The sequence below is a fragment of the Mirounga leonina genome, unplaced genomic scaffold, assembly GCF_011800145.1.
Source record: "Mirounga leonina isolate KUSES-001 unplaced genomic scaffold, KU_Mleo_1.0 Mir_53, whole genome shotgun sequence".
NCBI classification, from domain to species: Eukaryota; Metazoa; Chordata; class Mammalia; order Carnivora; family Phocidae; genus Mirounga; species Mirounga leonina.
In genome coordinates, this window is record NW_023270807.1 from 88,497,947 (window position 1) to 88,519,708 (window position 21,762).

The 21,762-nt window shown below is 42.0% G+C and overlaps 1 protein-coding gene across 4 annotated transcripts in view; it reads right to left on the reverse strand.

The window, feature by feature from the left end:
* The window catches only part of MAP7 (microtubule associated protein 7), a 169,476-nt gene that overhangs the window by 137,615 nt on the left and 10,099 nt on the right, over positions 1 to 21,762 (reverse strand). The window contains exons 1-2 of one of the 4 annotated variants that reach the window (XM_034990750.1): positions 9,171 to 9,185; positions 8,656 to 8,798 (exon numbers count right to left, since the gene is read on the reverse strand). The exons of 1 other annotated variant lie outside the window; for it this stretch is intronic. In XM_034990750.1, coding sequence (XP_034846641.1) covers positions 8,656 to 8,788 — 133 coding nt within the window. In that variant the 5' untranslated portion in view covers positions 8,789 to 8,798; positions 9,171 to 9,185. Of the gene's footprint in view, positions 1 to 8,655; positions 8,799 to 9,170; positions 9,186 to 9,384; positions 9,653 to 9,735; positions 10,133 to 21,762 lie in introns of those variants that run through there. 2 more of the 4 variants (XM_034990752.1, XM_034990753.1) reach the window with 2 other exon arrangements.

Here is a 21,762-nt window from a genome sequence, read left to right on the forward strand (position 1 = left end):
CCTGGCTGGCTCAGTTTGTTCAGCGTCTGCCTTTGGCTCAGGTCATGATCCCTTCGGCTCAGGTCATGATCCTGGCTCAGTGGGGAGCCTGCTTCTCCCTCTCCCTCTGCCACTCCCCCTGCTTGTGCTTTCTCTCACTCTCTCTCAAATAAATAAAATCTTAAAAAAAAGAAAGAAAGAAAGAAAGAAAGAAAGTGGAACAGATCCAAGCACACTTGCAGTAACACTCAGCAGCCCTAAAGAAGAAAGAAGAGGCTATGTGGGGACACTCCGAGACTGCAAAGGACCAGGCATTGATCCAAGGGCATTGTTGAGATGGTTACCCATGAGTTCCAGGCTTGAAAAGATGACAAGATGACTAATAACAGAACAGAGGGTTCAGGAGCATAGGGGTCATGCAGAGGATGAAGGGTTCGGAAGGTGTGAGTCCATGGTGCAGGCGGGAGGTTGAGCTCACATAGCTGGTGAGATCTAGCATGTTGTCTAGCATGGTACAGACACACAAAAAATCAGTGTTTGCTGAATCTGAAGTCTGTGGGTACCTAGGGGAATTTCTGAGTTCACGGGATTGTAGATGGAGTGCTAGTAAGTCCCAACACAGACCTACACTACCTAAATGGAATCAAAGTGAAGGTCACGTAGCATCAGAGTAAATGTCAAGATCACTGCAACTTGTGGCAGTGGAGAGGATTTTGAAGTCACTTAGATTGCGAGAAAATGTCAAGTTGATTGATGATTGGAAGTATTGACCCAAGTGGTCAGTTTGGAGTTCCACTCATGACTCAGACTAATGTTAATATAATAAGACTCTAAACTACTAGATGGGTAAGGGGGAAGCTAGAGCATACCAAACCCTGTGTAAGGATAAGGGAAATGATTTACTACTGCAGTGTGACAGAAGAATCAGAGGTAAGACACTCGCAAAAAGAAAACATGATTCCTGAAGTGAGCCCAGGGTAAAAACCCAGCGTGCTGAGGTTTGGAATCCTAACACTGAGGTTGCCATTTTGCATCTTTACATATTGCTGATGGAAAGGTCTGTGCTAGGAACTGTCCACCTACAAAGAATCTGTTTTTCTGGGCCTTGGGGAAAAAAGAAAAATGCAGAGATGGTATTATAAAAGAGAGACATAAAAGGAAAATTCTCAGCATGGCTGGGATGGGTGGTGGTCCAGAGGGAACATGACCAGGAATGCACTGGACCGCCTTTTACAGCAGCTCTCTCCCGACCCACAGAGGTGTTGGTGGCCATGGGAGAAGCTCCTTGTCACAGAGCTCTGAGACGGTAAGTCATCGAGGATTCGTTTCTTACGTTAATTTCCCCCGACTTAGAACTTCTACTTTCTAGTCATAATAGTGAATTTTAGTTGTCCAAAGGGAGGTAAATACTGTAATGAGCATACACCACAAACTTAAAATGGACATTTAATAATGAGATGAGCTCCAGTAGTTCAAGGAAAGATGATGGTAGAAGCTGCTTCTGGAATGCTCTGGCACCGGAATTTGGTCCAAGTCAGTCACTGTAGAGTCTGCGTACTCTCCCAGACATAAGGTCCTAACAGAAAACGAACTACCAGTCCTCTGTGCATGAGGGCTACAGGGCAAAGGTCTGTAATACAAAAGTCCACTATCCTATCGCCCGGAAGGGTGTTGATTGACCTGGTATCTCGAGGCCTTTGCCGGATTCAGAACATGGTCCTGGATCTTGGAATGTTCCAAGGCTTGGCCAGACAGCCTCACCAGCTGTGCTTCCTCATTTTCTCTGGCTGACAGTGTCAGTGTGTCATCTCTCATCAGTCGTTGTGTAATAAATATTTAGGGACCCTCAACTATGCACGAGGCCCTGTATTAGGTGCTAGTGACACAGTGTGAATCTAATAGTCACACTCACTGCCCTCTTAGAGTTTAGTCGAGTTGGAGAGATTTTTAACACTACTCAGCAAACACAATCTACAATTTGGCTGGAGCAACAAAGGACAAGTACACGATCCTAGGAAAGCCTAGAACATGGGACCCAGCCTGATCTAGGGACACTCTTGAAGAAAGGGCATTTAAACTGAAGGAGAAGTAGAAGGTGACCAGGTACAGCAAAGCAGAGGGAGGAGAACCAGCTACAGTACTAGAGGGAAGAGCTCAACAGGATACAAAGACCCACTAGCATGTATGCTTAATAACAGCAGTAGGTAACATCCAATATGGTGTTTGTGCCAAATGTTTGCAGCACTTAACTGCTGACTGACTCGTGAAAGAAACAAGACCACCACAGAGAAACAAAAGTATTGAGAGACAAGATAGAAACTGACCAAACTTAGAACAAGAAATCTTGGTGCTGAGAATAGCATGAGAAGAAAAACGGCCCACATAAAGCTGTAAGTGCCTATAACCTAAGTCTCTAGCAGAAACTCGCCCACAAGCCTTGGACATTTCCATCAAGCAATACACACACACACACACACACACACACACACACACAAAACAGAAAACTCCAGAAGTAGAAATTTTGAGAATCAAAATTCCTTTTGATTGGTTTCCAAGACGGCAGAGGATCGTGGCTATTGTTCCCTGATGAAGGCAGACCAGAAGTTTTCCATTAATCCCAAGGAATAAAAGGTACACTCCCTTAATCGTATTTGAAATAACAAGTAAGGTGATCTGACATAATGGTAATTTATTTGCTTCACTTCACAGGACAAAATTACAGGGTACTGCAATGACTAATCTACCTGACATCTAACATCTGATCCACATGAATAAACACAGAACAAGGATCCAGCCACATATACCTATTGTGGACAAGAGACTAAAAATGCCTCAGAAAAGTGGCAGCCCTCCTGGAAATTTTCACTCACAAGCTAGTTAAGGTAAAAGGCAGGAGATCAGACTAGGGAAACTTTCTGTAATAGACATGTACTGGAACAGACGAAGAGTATGTTAGTAGGAATTATCAGAAAATTTGCCATTTGTAGTCAAATATCCCACTTTTTTATAAATACCATTTAATGAGCCCCAAAAATTTTCCAGAGAGTGTGTTAAATGCTTATCATATCTCTAATCCTCACCTCCACCTGTGAGCATGGTATGATTAATTTCATTTTATAGCTCAGAGCCCAAAGCTTGGAAAGGTTAAGAACTGTAACTTGCCTACTTCCACATGAAGCAATTTTTCTATCACATCACACAGTCTCTCACTCCACAGTTATTCTGATTTTCTAATAACCTTGGTAAACTTGGATATAGCCAGTAATAGTCCATCTGGTTAAACTTTTCCCACCATATAGACTGAAAGCCCTGATAGCACGTTCTGAATGTCTACAGTTCTCTACAGGGGCTCAGAGGCAATAATTACAATCTTGACTTTGCATCTATACTTAGATTTTGTGCTACATTGTTTCAGAAGGGTTTCAAAAGGGGTCCACAGAGATTCCAACCTTCCACCTGAACTCCCAAGTCACCCCTCAACAAATGCACTTGATGCTTGATCTTGTAAGTAACCCTATGAGGAGGCACCACACCAACCTTCATAATGTTGTTCCCAATGATGGTTTTAGGATGACTGGTTCCGCTGAATCCACAGAATATCTTGCTACTACTTTATTAGGCCTGAAACTGTGAACATAATTTTCTTTGGTCAATATGCCTAAGCTCCATTCTCTGGAATCTGGACAGAATCTATTAAAATTCTCTAATAATCATCACTGGGCAGAAAGCCTAAGAAAATGGAACTTGCATTTTAGAGTCAAAAATATTCATCAGTGTCCTGGTAAACACTTCAAACACAATGTCTTATGTCTATCTGTGGTAGACTTTGGGTCTTTGTATCCAGATCTGAGGTATAATGAGGTATGACTTTTGAAGTTGACAAATCTAGAACATAAACCTAATACATAGAGGGCCCAACATAAATGGGTTCTTCTAAATGCTAAAAACTGAGAATTAAGATGAATTCTCTCAAAATTTCCTTTGTTGATGTGAAGGTATTAGTTTCTGCTCAAAACACAGTTAATGTACCTGCAAATGACCTGATAATTTTTCAGTAACAACGAACTGAATTTAAAGTTGCCCCTTGAGATATGCTGGTGTTAGTGGAAAAGGATACTCAATTCTACCTTCTAACAAATAGTATGTAAGATTTATCAACTGGGAGATTTTCACCAAATACATGTGTTTGGTTCCTATGGTTAGAGCAGTCAGCTATTTTAGCTCTACTGATTATAGCTGTGGAAACACGCACACAATTTTTAAACCTTTTAGTTTTATAAAGCAAGCAAATTCCAATGCATATAGCACCTCACCGTATTAAAAAATTTGGGTTATGTAGAGGTCAAATCACATTCCCCTTGTATAGTGATACCTATGGTAATTTCTACTGTAACACAGAATGCCTGGGAGACAGTTCTACTCACTCAACAGGTATTCCAATGAGTGCAACCCATACATCAGATGTTGTGATCCTTGTTCCTGACATCCCCTATTGTTATTTTTATATAAATGCTTTGAATAAAACACTACATTTCGGGTCTCTTCAGCAAATAAAATTTATGCCAATCAATTTGACTTTAAGATTTCCTCCTTATAATAGGAATCTTTGATATTATTGTTCTTCTGAACTATACTTTTGCCCCACTAGCTGGAAAATTCTACTGCTAAAGGTTTTTCCTAGTCCTGAAATGGCACAGATAAAGACACTGGGAACAGACAAGAGTCCAAGTCTTATAGAACAAAAGAGGAAAAGAAGAAAATGAGGGAGAATGATTCTAGAATGGCATTCGCACTTCTTGACATAACACTCCTTTTTGGGGGAAAAAAAAGACTCATGACTTACAAAGAGGACATCACAATTGCTAGATCACCAATCCAATAGGAATATAAATGGTAAGTGGTAGATCATATTTCATTTGGAAACCTTAACTGGCAGAAATTCTACCTTTAGAGTGGATAAGCCAAAAGAAAATAAATTACTGCAGGCTCCATAAAAACACATTTTAACAAAAAGGCAGGAGGAGGGGGAAAGGGAGAAGGAGAGCACAGCTTCCCAGAACTACTGTGTCCTGATTTCAAGGAGAAATTTTATTTCTTTACAATCTAATCTGCAATTTGCTAACAAAATGGGCACAAGACATTAACCTAGATATTAAAAAAGCAGTCAGTTAATACTACCTTGTAAACATACGCCTTCATTTTTCCACCAATGAAAATGATGAATAATATAAATGGAAAACAACAAAACAGGGTAGAATCCCTGATGTACTCTTAGCTAAAGGCAATGTGGTAGAGAGTAATAGGATTAACTTATCAGATACATCCGAACATCAAAACGGTTACCTTGGAAGGACAATCCTAATATGACCAACATTTCTTAGTATTCTTATGTTAGTAAGACTTTCAGAGCCTGTGCAAATTATTTTTAGATGTTGAATTTATCTCCATTCAATAATGTTCATGCACTCTGCAATTTCATATACAGAAGAGTAGTCTTGGCACTTGAGAAGCTTACAGTCTAGCAAAGGGCAGGGAGATAGGTACAGATTCTTTCATTATACTCTCAGCCCTTCCCCCGTTGTCAGTTTATATTCTTGCCTTATTGGTACATAGTGGTCTTCCTTCGCTAGACAGGTAAACACCTCTGAGAGCAGAAACCATGTCAATTACCTTTGCACCACCTCCACAATGCCCCAGCAAAGTAATCTGCACAGAATGAACATTTAAACAAGTGTTGGTTTAGGGAGAAAAGGTCTTTTTACTTATTAATGACACTGTGCTCAGCAAAACTCACCATAAGGTAGGTTTGCCTTGAAACCTAAGCAAGGGCATTGAGTCACTGCAGTACCTAAATAAGCTTTCCTGCAGCAGTCCTCAGGTCAGCATTACACTGAGACTCGGGTTCTAGAGGTGTAAGAGCAGAAGCCCAGCTCACTCCCAGTGACTGTCTAAATGTTATTCGGCAATAATAGCAAGGCATGCAAAACATTTACATCCCTCCTGATTACAAGGGAGAGAAATGTCGCCTTCAAAAACTGAGCTGGTCTACCAGCTGACCACACTACTGTCTCACCCTGTTGGGGTAATTTTGAAGCCATCACTGGGAGTCTAGACAGTAATGGATACGTTCCTTCCTACAGAGTTCATTAGGATGGGTACCCAAGAGTAGAGTATTCGGAAAGACGGAACTTCATTACCCAGGGTAATCCTGGACAGGAGCATTACCTTACTGGATTCAGATAGCAAGCTTCTTTATTCTTGGTAATGACAGAATAAAGATACTATGCATAAAAACCAGGTCTGGACACAGTTAGCTGATTAGACCACAGAGCAGGCAAAAAAGAAAACAAAGGTTCTGAGTGTTTATCTTTTTTTTTTTTTTTTAAGATTTTATTTATTTATTTCAGACAGAGAGAGAGAGAGAGCATGAGCAGGGGAGAGGGGCAAGGAGAGAAGCAGGCTCCTCTCTGAGCAAGGAGCCCGATGCGGGGCTCGATCCCAGGACCCTGGGATCATGACCTGAGCCGAAGGCAGACGCTTAACTGACTGAGCCACCCATAATAATAACACATAATAGATAGTCTGTATGTCATCTTGCTATGATGCTTTGGAAATAATTTAGAAAACAGAAGTCCATTACCATTACACAGTGCAAAAGATGATACTGGCAACCAGTGAGTAGTACGTATAATATTCAGAGCAGGCAGTAACATTTAGGTGGAAGAGGACAACTGAAATTGTCTATAAAGCCAGGTTACTATGCTCCCTTGCAGGGAAGGGGCTGTCTGCTCCATCAGGCCCTTCTTAATAACCACATTCATTTCAGGACCTGACCATATCTGGCACCAGGAAGCAAGGAAGGTTGGACAATGCAGAGAGGACAAAAATTCAGATCACAGCTCTACAGACTAGAACGGTCTCGTCTAAGAAGGCAACCACTAGCCATGTGTGGCTCTTTAAAAATGGTAGGGGATCAGAACCTCCTTAAGTCTCTCTTATCCAAAAAGTTGCATGAATTGCCAAAAACAAATAGATTTTTAGAAGCACCTACTTCCCCCACCCTTCTTCCCTTTAAATAAAATACTAAAGGCAAATGAAAACAAACAAAACACAGAAGAGAGGAATTCAAGAAAACTACTCAGAATAAAATGGATAGCTATCCTAAATTACTGCTCCAGGATGCCCAAGGGAAAAGTGCTGCAAATGAAGAACATTTCCAAAAATACACAGTGGGCACAGTTCAACAGATCTACATTAATTTAGAAAGTTACCGCCTCCTAAGAGGCCAAATGATTTGCTACTAACAATTTAAAGTACTGGGTTTTCATCAAGAGCACACTCTGGTTCAACTGTCTAATTCCTGGGCAAAAAACAAACAAACAAAAAAAACCAACCAGCAATCACCTACAACAGCTTCCATCCATGGCATTGGTAAATTCGTGGAGTCATCTGGTTCTAAGATATAAGCTATGTCTGATAGTGAAATTAAAGTCAACTACGTTACTTAGATTCTATTAGAAATTCTCTGTATACGGTATTTTAAAAGTGAAGTAAAAATACACTTCTGGAATTAAAGTAGACAGTTTCAATTATATTTAAGAAAAGCAAACTAAGATTCACTCAAGAACCAGGAAAAAGAAAGCCAGTCATTTTCAGATACTGGATTCTATTCAAACACTTGTTCTATCAGTGTTTAAATATTTGCCTGCTACTTTACCATGCTATTGCTCTGTACCACACAGAGGAAAATTTGATATCTCCGTGACAGAACAATTTGAATGCAAGCTAAAATTTAATCACCACACGAAAACAACAAAACTGGTAACCTATCAGCTTAAGTGATGAGTAGCTTATATATTTTGGGGAAGGGGGTTGCAAGAAAAAACTTAAAATGCAAGCCTTAAAGCCCTTCTTCAAGAAGGCATGATGTTGCCATCCCTGACCATTAGAGTCCGGGGTGGGGGGGTGGCTATGAGACAATGCTGACACGATGCAGTACACAGGGATTTGAGAAGCCAGGCAAGCTGCTACTCCATTTCATCATTACGAAAGAGATGCACAAGAATCAGACCTCTCCTTTCTGCACCCAGCATAATCCAACCTCCATAGGGATGTTCAGTAGTAGTTACCATCAGAAGTTATAAAGCCTCATGGTCCCCCTCCCTGTTGCCTAGCTTTGCCCCCTATAGTGTGCTCAATGTTTATTTACCTCCTCCTTCAAGATCTCAGTATTTCAGAATATAAAAGGAAGTAACATCTTAACCCTCTGCCCTTGGAAAGGCTGCACTCTTCTGTTACTTTAACTCATCCCCTTCCAAGGGGAAACTCTCCTTATTAAACAGAAATCACCGATGCACCTAAGCAAGGTGGGGAGATGTTCATTTAAACCTGGATAACTCCTATTTCTTCCTCCGGGTGAGGACAGTGTCATTGGTAACTGTTCAACTGAGCATTGTGAAAATTAAAGATCTCTAGGCCAAGAAAGTAGCCTGGGTCAGAAAGGCAGCTGATCTGAAACCTACCAAATCTGCAAAATCTGTTCCCCATTTCATGCATCCACAGCTCTACAGAATGTGTAAACAGCACCAGCAAACTGTGCTAGGAGGTCACAAGCTACAGACAGTGCGGGGAAATAGCTGGTTCCGGTTCCAACCAAAGGGCAGAGCTAAGGCATACCTTTTGGTCTTCTGGAATTTCCATTCTTTTGCTGTTCATCTTCCTCGTTAATGGTGAATAGACCAAGGGGAATTGGCCTTGCACTGGTCTTCTTCAGTCTCTCTTGTCGGATAGCTGTAGCGGATCCAGGCATACCGCGGCTACTTGTTTTTTAATTATTATTATATTAAAAATATATGCTTATGGAATTGCAGCTCCCAGGAAGCTGCTAGTTTCTAAGCGGCCGGTTCATTTGAGCACTTGTAATAGATCCCCTATGAGTAAACAGTGTGCAAACAGCTGACAGATACTACCAGCCACTTGGCAACTGAGGCCCTGCAGTTCCCCCCCACCTAGCAGCAACCCCCCCCACCTCCCCTCCACGCCCCCTCCCACTCACCCCCCCCGCCCCAGGCATGTGGCTGGCTGGAGCTCGCTGCTTGCACACACGCTCCACACACACGCACGCGCACTCTCCTTCCGGAAAAGCCCCAGGAAAGGCACGCGGGGTCAGCTGCCTCCTTGCACGGCCTAACCTGTTCAGTCAGATCGCAGCTCTTCCCGCGGCGGCACCTCTCCCCAGGCTTCTCCCCTGCCGCCGCACAGTAAGCTATTCCGCACACGGCACAGAGGGCACCCCGCGATATGCCGCTGCTAACAGTTGCCCTGACAACCCTGCCCTGTCCTCCTCCAGGAGGCGTGGGCGCGGCTCGGCGGCTGCGGGCTCCGGGCTCCGGGCCGGGAACTCACCGCGGAGGGCTGGAGCCCAGGGACCCTGGCCGGCGGGAGGCGACCAGCGCGCGGCGCAGCTCCTTCTTCCCTTCCGCTCTACCCCGGCGGCAGCGCGGGAGGACAGACAGCTCGGCCTGCACAGGCGCCAGGGCAGTCCCCGGGACGGGGACAGGGGCTCAAGGCAAGAAGGCTTTTTCTTCTCTGGGGGAGCTTTGGGGTTTTCAATCGGGACACTTTGCGAGTCCCTGGATGAGGGAAGGAAGGCATCGCTGGACCCCCACGGCTCACTCCGCACTCAGTGACACAGCCCAGCCTTCCAGACGTCCCTGCACCCCCAGAGTCTGTGTAAACACGGGGCGGGGGGCCCACCTGGCATGAAGACTGGCGCTGCCGTGCACCGGAGAGCAGGCAGGGGGAGAACCGGGCCTATTCTCCCAAAGACGACAGTTTGGAATACCCCTTCTGCAAGTCAAGTTGAAAGCAGAGAAACTACAATCCATCGAGGGGGGAAAAAAAAAAAATCCGCCTCACCACATCCAGGCAACTCCCCCTGCAATTCCCACTGCTCTGGGCCAGTCACTGCCCGCGGTGCTGAGCAATCCTCAACACTTGACCCACTTTTGGCTCTTTTTTGGATTGTTTTCTCCAAAGCATACAATCATGTGATTATTGTTTTCTCCTGAAATGAGCTATCTCACTTAAGACTCTGCACTTCCAGGCTGCCTGAAATGTATGCTGTATGTGAAACAAAAAATAAATTTACAGTAAGCGACACTGACAAATGCCAACTGACAAATTAAGAAAATAATTTTTGTTTTTGCCTCTTAATCAAAATCAAGTCTACTTAGAAAGCCCAAAGCCATTTCTCCCACCCCAAACCACCCTCCTACTTTTTCCCTCAATACTTAACCCACTTACCCAAGAGGGGACCCCAAGGATTCCATGACCAGTACCCTCTCTAAATCCTTTGAATGGAAGAGTAACTGCTGACAATTCATTAGCTTTTCTTGGTGCCTTAGTTTTTGCTATAAAATTGAGGTGACATCATTTACCTTATAGGATTGGAGAAAGGATTAAATGAGCATAGTCATAGCAGTAAGAAGTACTTAACAAAAAGTAAAAGCAAGTGATATGAATAAGAATCGTTACTTTTTTTAAAGTAATCTCTACCCCCAACACGGGGCTTGAACTCACGACCCCAAGATCAAGAGTCGCATGCTCTTCCAACTGAGCCAGCCAGATGCCTCCCTGCTTTTACTTTTTATAATACATCTGTTCTAAGTAGTCCATTTTTGCTTCATATTTAAGGTGTTTCCACCTCAACTATCGACTCTATTAAAGAAAAGTTCTATTTTTTTATCTACTAATATTGCCCAGGCCACTGCTGGAGATGTACTGGATGCTTAGCAAATCTACTCTGGGGAAACAGAAAAACACCAAAATTATAGAAATCTTTCCCTTGAAGGCTGGGGGGATTTAATTAAGGTTAACATGAGTTAGATGTGTAGACTGGGGAAATGTAGGAAATTTCAGGTATTAAGTTTACTTAAAATCATGGTCATCTGTGTGATAGGTATTTGGAATAAAAGTGAATGGGACTGAAGAGCTGAGCAGGTCTGAGAAAGCATCTACATCAGCGTTTTTCATGCAAGGAAAACCGAGGCCCAAGAGGTAAGATTCCTTGCCCAGGTCAAATGTTAACTGGCAGTAAGATTAGAGTGGACATTTAGATCTCCTTCTCCCTAGTCCAGTGCTTTTCCTTATGACAGATATTTGGCCTACACAGTTCAGAATCCTAGATCCCTCTCTCCAGCTTCTACAGAGATGTGGAGAAGGAAGGAAAGAAAAGATCCATGCCTCGAACATGCAAGATCTTGTTGTTTAAGAAATAAACAGTGGATACAGTGTACTTCCATAATTCTACTTGGTAATTCCATTTGGTAATTCTATTTCTGAATTGAAGATGATTTGTTATTTCCTATTTCTTTAATCAGATGATCAATAAACATAGTCCATTATAATATATTTATGAAAATCTTTTCAAATCTAGTTTGTTTCTTCTACCTTCCAGAGAATCGGGTTAGTACTTACAATGGCAACACACTCACACACAGCTGAAACTACCTTTTGGCAGGAAAAATGAAAAGCTATGTCTCAAATGACAGATTTCATTTAGAAAGACTCCTTACCCAAATAAAACTAATAGCTTCTGACCATCTCCATGAAATTTAACAAAAGTATTCCTGAAAGAGGTAAAGCTAAGGAAAAAGGGATCTCTTCCTTCATCTTCTAGATGAAAAAAGGAGGGGATTAATATTTTATGAAGTATCCTAGGAGGACAATGAAACACCTTTCTAAGAGTGGCTTTTAAAAAAGCAAAGTGAAAGCTGAAATTCAAATGACTTCTGCAGAAGATGTACATTACTTTCAAGGATGGCCTGGATGGCTTTAAAGCTTTTATAGGAGAAATGCAGCAGCAAAGCAAAAGCTTCATGGTCTTTAACTTGTCCAGATAAGATGTCACAAAGGAGCCGTCCTTGAGGTCTGTGGAACGGAGATCACAGGACAGCCCCTCTGGGACACAGAGGACTGTAACTGAGCCCACCTCTACCACACCGAGCCAATCACTAGTTCTCCTCTTCTGTTAACTGCACTGGAATATCCCTCAAATGACAAAGACGGCATTCTTCATGCTCTAGCGTGAGAGGTCTCATGGAGAATTTTGATTTGTATCAAAATGTGAAAGTCACCAAAATGGCTGTTTTGAAAATTATGCTTAAACCATTTACTGGGGAAATGAAAGCCTAATCAAAGGAGGCCAAAAGTCACCACGGCCTACAAATCGATGAGGCAGGGGTGGGGTCAAGAATTCCATTATCTAGTAACGTCTCCAACTTTGTCAGATGCTGTGCGAGGTGCGTTAGGTAGGTTACCTGTGTTATTCATGATAGCACGGGAGAAGAGTCATCACCTGACAGATCAGGAAACAGAGGCTAAACCTAAAAACAGAGGTTAAAGTCCCCCCGCTAGTTAAGTCACTGAGTCAGGATTAAACCATGGCCCATCTGCTCTAAGGCTAAGATGCTTTTCTCCTGCTGCTTTGTAAATCCTGACTGCAACAGCGACTAGCTGTGTCCCAGTCACAGCTGTGACCAGTCACAGAGAAGCAAACAGCCCAAGATCAAATAATCATAATAAAGGAGTTTTTTTTTCCTATCCATGAAGTACACATTTAAGACATAAATACATTTGAGATTAGCTTCCTAAATGCTCAAACCTAGTGTTTAATGGATATAGGTGTTTAACTCTTATTTAACTTCAGGAATACTGGAGCTGAACCCCTGCAGAGGCATGGGCCTCCAGTCTTCTCCCTTTTATACTCAGACCCAAAACAAAAGCAGATGTGGAAGGGGGATGGCAAGACCTTAAAGTAAAAGGAATCCTACTCTGAATTCCTGAGCTCTTCCCCAGCACTAAGAAGTGTTTTCAATTTGATGTGGCACGTGTGTCCTTGAACGTCACTTGCAGGTACAGTCCCCATGGGAACCAGGGTATGCAGGCTTCCAAGAGTCAATGAGGTTTTGCAACTGTTTCAATTCTTAAAATAATAAATGATTTTTAATGGAGACTTTGTACAAAGTTGGAAGAAATGAGACATTACCTAGTGCGAAAGGGTAGGTTTTACAACTAATCTGGCTTTATAGAGAGAAAAATGTTCGCAGTATAATCATAAAATATAGTGACAACTGTAAGTGGAAATGATACCACTCGTCCACCATGAATGAAACAGCCCACTAGGCTGTTGAGCAACTGCTGCCCCCACCAATTCCCATACCCAGCCCTAGTCCCTTAGTAGGCAATGAATTTACATGTGTCCTACTACCCTGGCTGCCGAGCCCCTCAGGCCTGCCTCCAACAGTGAGGCAGGTGAATATAAAACAGAGTCAAACTAACTCATCAGTAGGGGAAGTCGTCTTGTGGTTTGGACCTGTCACAATGTTCTAGGAGACTAAACACATGCAGGCACGTGCACACACACACACACGTAAGCTTCAGGCTCCTACTCACATGTATCCTTCCTAAGCTTTTATTTTATGGCTGTTTTTATGTCCGTGAGACTGGAAAATAGCATACAGTCCGCAAATGAATTTAAGACTAGCCTCCTGCAAAGAGCAATCTGTTTAAGCAGTGAGATTTTCCGTTCTAAAAGCCTAGTGAGCTTTACAAAAACATTCTTGAAACAGGAAAGAGCCTGACTGGTACTTATCAAGGACTGTAGCTGAAAACAGAAATTACTACTGCTGGATTGAACGGCCACTCACCGGTAAATTACAATTCTATACACATGTAAGTTAGTTACTTTTCAGCAGGGGCCAGAAGTGCCAAACTGCCTTTTCCTATTTCTACATTATGATTAATATGTAGATGATTAATTCTTCAAAACTACTGGATTTCAGTAATCTTTTAAATATTTAATGCATTAACCACTCCTCCCCCGAGGTAAGCTGCAATTTACTTCTAGTAGGACTTTTGGAAATCCACATTTTCATGCAATATTAAAAAGAAAAGAAAACCTTCAAATGGTTACAGGTTGATTGTGGAATCAAACAACCCCTGGGAACAAAGGGTCCCAGCTGGTTCTCTGCCATCCCCATTCTTGAAGTGAGAGGGCTCCCTTACAGTTTCCTAGAATGAGGACACTTCCTCATGGCTGCTTTGGCAATAAAGGCATAACATCCTGCCATCTTGCAGCATTCTACAGAGCTTCCAAAAAGCTTCTGGACAAAGAAATACTGCACAAAGAAAGACCGACCCTTTGAAAGGAAAGCAGAAAGGCAGGTTCACTTTGATCTTTATTTTACCACCTTTTGTTAACAGGCAGTAAGAACAGTAAATACTACCCTAGTAGTGGCATGACAGCAACCAAGAAGTCCGAGGTCCCTGCCGTGCCTTTTATAACATTTCCATAAATCTTTGCTGTGTGGTGAGCACTTCGCAGGGTCAGCAGAGTCCATTTTCCCATGTCTGCTCCACCAGCAATAAATTTTAAACCCCGAGGATTCACTTATCTGAACATAAGGTGTGGGTACCAAGCTTTCTTTTAAAACTCTTTCCTAGACATTAGGGATCACTAGCTAAGTTGCTAATATTATAAAATGCCACATTAAACTTGAACCCAGGAACACAGGTTAGAACGCCCTTGGGCCTCCTGTTCATTATTGCCATTGATGATACCTAATGTACATTGCATGAGCTGAATTCCTGGACACAAGTTAAGATGGGCACACGTCCTCTCCTCTAATAGTGACATCCTTGGGAGGTTATAAATCCAATTTTACAGATTCAAAAGGAGACAAATCAATTGCTGGCTTCAACAGAAGAATCAGACAGATAGCCAGGGCTGTTTCTCTTCTTTTTTTTTTTTTTTTTTTTTAAGATTTATTTATTTATTTGAGAGAGAGAGAGAGAGACAGAGATAGTAAGAGAGCAGAAGCAGGGAGGAGAGGGAGAAGCAGACTCCCTGCTGAGCAGGGAGTCCAACGTGGGGCTCGATCCCAGGACCCCGGGATCATGACCTGAGCCGAAGGCAGACGCTTAACCAACTGAGCCACCCAGGTGCCCCAGGGCTGTGTTTCTCAAAGTTACTAACCCATCATTGGTCTGAGAACTGTTATGGGTTTAGTTTTATTTTTTGAGCCACACCATTAGAAAGGTAAGGAAACTGAGAAACCGTGGCCCCCTGTCTTGCTTTAGGAGGGGTGAAATCATGTCAAAGGCTCAAGGGGAGGGGTTTTGGGGAATGACATCAGAGGGGAGGCAGCGGGCAAATCATACAATGTTCTCCCACGCAACAAAGGCAGGGGGGCCATTCAGGAGTGCTGATGATGAAATGTGCGATCCAGACTCGCCAATCTGGTGGAAGACGGGTTGAAAGGGAGGAGTGAGACTTACGAAAAGCCAGCTCCCTAAGTACTTTGTCCAGGTGGAGAAAAGTGTCTCACGTGGTGACTGTGGTGACAGAAGGCAAAGAAGAAAATGAAAAACCACTCATGTTTGTTTTTTAAACAGGCTTGCCCTAGCAGCGTGGAAGACCTATTTCAGGGGGATGAGCATGGATACTGAGTTCCTGAAAAAGCTCAGATGACTGTGGCCAAGTGGGCAACGGGAAGGAAAGGTGGTGTTTTTATTAAAGACTTAGAGGAGAATGAGGGCTTTATATCTGTAGATAAAATGTCCAAAATCATCAACAGATCAAAATAATGGGCTATCGCTAAAAAAACACTTAGTAGTGATAAATATGAACACCTCTTCTAGTAAGTCCAGCTGCTCAGGTACAGAATGAAAACCCAGCCAAGCTTCAGTAGCTGCAAAGAAGGAGGATCCGGCGACAGCAAACTCAGGACACACGATCAGTGTGATGAGGCAGTGAAAGTCCTAACAGTATCACAGGGCATGTCAGCACATGTCCAGCACGCTGAGTAAGGAGAAGAACCTTCTCTATTTTCTCGTCCTTGGATCACACTGTCTGAACTAGATATTTCAATGGGATGATAAGTTAGAACACACGCAGAAGAGAGCAACCCAGGAGTTGTCAAGATTCTAGGCTATAACACAGGAGGATCATTGGAAAGAAGGTACGTTTTCTCAGGAGAAAATAGGGCAAGATCTGGAGAAATAAGGTAGCTGAATTCAAGGTTAACATGTGGAGGGATTTCTACTTTTAGTGTAGTGCTGGAAGACAGAACTTGGACCGGTGACTGGAAGTTACCAGAAGGTAACAAGCTGTGCCTTCCATCACTGAAGACGGCCATGGACAAACATGGATCTGGGATGAGGGTGCTGAATTAATGCACTGTGTCCAGGTTGGACTTTTAGTTCTCTAGAGTCTCTTCTGATCCCACAACTGACTCCCACCACCGGATGGGAACGGAAGCTGCAGTTAGATGCCCAGGGGAGAAACACTGGCTGAAAGAAAAAGCCTGAGAGAGCTTCAGAAGGCCCCTCCCCCCCCGTCACTATCTCCCTGCCCTTATTTATTTATTTATTTATTTTTAAAGATTTTATTTATTTATTTGACAGAGAGAGACCAGCGAGAGAAGGAACACAGCAGGGGGAGTGGGAGAGGGAGAAGCAGGCTCCCCGCAGAGCAGGGAGCCCGATGCAGGGCTCGATCCCAGGACCCTGGGATCATGACCTGAGCTGAAGGCAGAGACACTTAAGGACTGAGCCACCCAGGCGCCCCTCCCTGCCCTTACTTACACTTCACAGAGCTTTGGGTTTTTTGTAGGCAGCTCTACAGTTGTATTGTTTTACTCATTCAACTGATGCCCCCCAGAGGTTTTAGACGTAAAGCTAAAATGCGCAAACAATGGAAGCTTCACTCAGTGTTCTGGTTGCAACAGGACCACACTCAGGATTGCTACACCTGCAGCTTGCAGACTGCCCTCACTCTCACCTACTGGCAATTTAATGGAAATCGACCATATGAAAAATTCTAGGGAAGATAGGGATAAAAATGAAGAAGATAAACGAGTTTTCCCTCAATGACACAATTTACTGTGGATGGATCACTATGACTCTGTAACTTCAGAGAGGAGATCTAAACATTTGTGAAAGAAGAGCAATATTACAGAAGAGTAAAGCAATTCAGTTTATTACTTTATGGGCATCTTAAGGGGAGTGACGGTCCTAAGTCTTCAGGTCAGTAAAGAATTGGCCCAGTCCAGAGCAAGGGGTTCAACATTCATTTCAGAATGTACTGAGACTTTTCCCCAATCCCATCTTTCGTGGCTTTGCTACTCTTCCCGATTCTTTCTCCTAAAACGCCCTGAAATTCAAACTGACATCACTTAAGATATATTAAGAGGTTTAATATCCTGTTTGTACCTTAAAAGTTAATTTAAAAGTTTCTCTTAAAAAGTAATTTAAATGTGTTACATAATCCTGGGGGGGGGGGGGCGGAACTCTGATTTTCTTTCTGAGGGTCAATGCGTCCAGTCAGGGTTCTCCAGAGACACAGAACCCAAAATACTACCGGACCACTATAGATACTACATACTACTATTTCTCTGGAGAAGAATATATAAATCATGTAAAGGGACCTATTTTTTTTTTTTAAGATTTTATTTATTTGAGAGAGAGAATGAGAGAGAGAGAGAGAGCACATGAGGGAGGAGGGTCAGAGGGAGAAGCAGACTCCCTGCTGAGCAGGGAGCCCAATGCGGGACTCGATCCAGGGACTCCAGGATCATGACCTGAGCCGAAGGCAGTCGCTTAACCAACTGAGCCACCCAGGCGCTCTATTTTTTTTTTTTTTAAAGACTTATTTTAAGGAATAATGGCAGCTATGATTGTAGAGGATGGCAAGTCCAAAATTTGTAAGGGAGGCAGGCCAGCAGGCTGGAAACTTAGGCAGAACTCCTTCTTCTCTGGGAAACCTCAGTTTTTGCTCTAAAGTCCTTCAATGGATTGGATCAGGCCCCCAATATTATCGAGGGTAATCTTCTTAAAGTCAACTGACTGTAAATGTTAACCATATCTATAAAATATCTTCACAGAAATATTTAGACTAGTGTTTGACCAAATAACCGGGTGCTGTAGACTCGCTAAACTGACATAAAATTAGCCATCATGGTCAGAGATCACGCAGAGATTAAGACACTCCCTTCCCACACTGAAATCAACATGCTGTAAAAGAAAGCATGCCACTCAAAAGTCAAAGGTCTATGTATCTGTGATCATAATTTTCACTGTATAGGCTGGACACTATTTACTCAAGTCATTCCCAATATTGCAATGCTCTACTAATTGTATTGTGTTCATACAATCGGGCTCAGGCAATCTCAGAGTAGACCTATTAAATCCTCTTACCTTTCACTAATGATCTCTTGTTGAGAATCCAATGCAGGTCAGCATCAAAGCATTATCAAATAAATCCTTTTAATCATTATAACAACTGGTTGCCTCAACATTAAATGGTTTGGAAAGTACAGATACGTAGATTAAAAAAATTATTCCCTATTGTCATGAAGTAACCCCACTGTCTCAATCAGAAGAAACATATATAAATATGTGGATGGGGATGGCATTGGATAATACATGTTTCTCATGAGAAAATAAAGTGTGTATGAAGGTTTGAGGTACTAAACTTTGCAGTTATTGGTTAAATAGTACCAACTCTGACAAAAGAAAAAATGATATACAATTCTGCAGCATAGTTCTGAAATCAACCTAGGGGAAGGAAGTGCTTAACAGAAAGGCAAATTATATAATCATGGTGGGTAAGTTTGAGGTTTGGTCGTTTTCACTCAGCTAAGGTCCACACTGAAAAGGATTAGTGTATCCAGTGTAATTATCAGTAACCAGCCAGAACACTGAAAGCCTTTAGCTAAATTATACAGATAAGAGAGGAGTATATTTAGAATTAAATAACAAGCCAGAAGCTTTTCAAATTTGGAACTGCTAAACAAAAAAGATTCCTAATGTATCAGTAATTGCTTTAAAAAAGATAGGAAGCATTAATTTCCAAGAAATAGATACTACTAGCAATCCAGTACATTTTTTTGAGAAATTTCATCCCCTTTTAGTCTTGTCTGATTTAGAGCCACTGAGTTTAGTGGGCACCACACAGAAAGAAACAACAGCTCAGAAGGACGAACAGGTTCAGAAACACACTTAAGGTGCCCCAAACCTCAACTCCAAAACCCCTTTACCTTTCATATCCCTATTCTAAGCCCCTGCCTTAAAACTTCTGTGAATTTTATTTTATTTTTAAGATTTATTTATTTTATCTGAGAGAGAGAGAGTGAATGAGTTTGGGGGAGGGGCAGAGGGAGAGAATCTTCAACCAGCCTCCCTGCTGAGTGCTGAGCCCAATGGGGGGGGGGGCGGAGCCTCGATCAATCCTATGACCCATGAGATCATGACCTGAACCGAAACTGAGTCAGACACTCAACCAACTGAGCCACCCAGGTGCCTGAAACTCCTGTGAATTTAGATACGCAACTGAGGGATTATCAAACTTCCTAAAATACCACAAATGGACCATTTTGCCTTTTATCATCAGGCAAAGTGGCCACACTTCCATTGTTAAAGGCACTAAAACCACTGATGTGTTTATTTTTATTTATTTATTTATTTATTTATTTATTTATTTAAGGATTTTATTTATTTATTTATTTGAGAGAGAGAGAGAGAAACAGCATGAGAGGGGATAGGGTCAGAGGGAGAAGCAGGCTCCCCGACAAGCCGGGAGCCCGATGCGGGACTTGATCCCAGGACTCCGGGATCATGACCTGAGCCGAAGGCAGTCGCTTAACCAACTGAGCCACCCAGGCGCCCCACTGATGTGTTTAAAAAAAAAAAAACAAAACCAAAAACTTGTTCCAGAGACATACAATGTTGTAGAGAAACAATCACAGTCATAATAACATTCTTTCTACCCTCTTAATTTGTTTTGATGGAACGGTCCTACCTGGTTCCTGTTTCCATCCTGGCACGGGGAAGACACTTGCCCTTAAACCCTCAATACAAGGAACACCCACGTTCCTTTACAGCCCAGAGCCAGGCTTTATCCCACTCCCTGGAAAAAAACCTGGTTCTTGTGGTTTACAAACAAAAGGAGGAAAGTTTATAGAACCAAAAGCTGTTTGTTTTTAAAAGAATTGCATGCAATACTGCAAACTGTTCCATAAACAGGTTTCCAGATAGGGACACATACAATAGATAGCATGTGCACTGTAAAGCCAAAAAGTCATCTTCGTGCACTTCTCCACTGGATCAGAATGGCTCACCAGTGTCTGAGCTCCCAGTCAACTGGATTTAGCAAAGCCTTCTTCTCCTTCCGTCTGCCATTCTGTACTCCTCTCTTCCAAAACCTCCTTGAAGACTTTATACTCTATCATGGATGGACATTAGATACAGCTGGACCACCAAGGATTGAATCTAAAATGCCAAGCTAGTGTTTCCCTGTGAGGTTCACCGGATTATAAAGATTATGGGGGGCTTTCTATTCAAAGGCATTGCCCTCTCATAGGTATTCTAGACTAAAAATAGCTCCATTCTCCATTTCTCTTTTTTAATGCTTTCTACTGTGCAGCCATTTCTTCTACTTGTATTTTAGTTCCGGATACTCTACCTGGGACTTACACAATGCCACTTTAACAAAGCATACGGATATACCTTTTTATATACACAACAAGGACATCCTCATGGGGATGGTAGGATGTAGGAAGCCATTGTTGCAAAAGAAGTTTCTGGATTTATTCTAATGTCGCATATTTCTTATTTCTAATAATTTTTTTACTGAAGGATATTATATTATGATATTAATAAATCTTAATATTTTAAGGGTGGTTTAAGGCATGTTGGTTTAATCAATTACCATAGTGTCCACTGTATCATATATACAATCTGAAGACATTATTCAGAGCATCTAAACACAGGACCCATCCGAGGAAGTGACATTTAAACATTTAGAAGTTAAATTTTTAAAAAGATAAAAATCGAAATTACAAGTTGAATGAGATATTTTCTTAGGGAGAAAGGTCTGTCTCATACATCCCCGCCCCAATATCCTGTATAGGTCTTATAAATAGCCTCTGCAATTTAAGAAAGTCCCTTCTAAAATTTAACACATAAAAATTTTTAATAAGAAAAAGTTTACTGATTTTTTTTCTATTTCAATGTATGTATTTTTAGAATTAAAAAAATTTTCATTATAGTTGACATACAATTTTATGTTAGTTTCAGGTATATGACATAGTAATATGACATTTATATACATCACAAAATGCTCACCATGAAAAGTGTAGTTACCATACAAAGTTACTATAATATTATTAACTACATTCCCTATGCTGTACTTTTCATGTCCATGACTTGTAACTGGAAATTTGGACCTCTTAATTTTCTTCACCCACTTTGTCCATCCCCTGTGTAAGTACCTGTTTCAAGAAACCCAAACTATAGACTTCTCATGAAAGCCTTGTGGAAGGCAGGTTGTACATGCTTCCTAGATTTTCCTTTTAGAGAAACATATTCAATGAAGTCACTTGTTTTGAGTTAAAATAAGTCCGGGAAGTCCATCTTTGTGGTTTAAAGGGGACAAGTCCATCTTTATGATTTAAAGTGCAATAATTCCGTGGCAAGTATTTTAGGAAAGAACTGAAAATGTAGAACTATGACAGAGTCATAAGAAATACTTTTGAATACCATAGACATGAAAAATAAGAAAGGCTGGCATGGCCTTTAACTACATGACAACACAATCTGAGCATCTCCCACGTTTGAGTGCAACAACCTTCTACGGGAACATTTTGGGCAACATTCTGACTGGTGAAAAGCACCATCCAGTGGGCCTTGATGATGCTCACTCGATCTGAGCCAAGCCCAAGG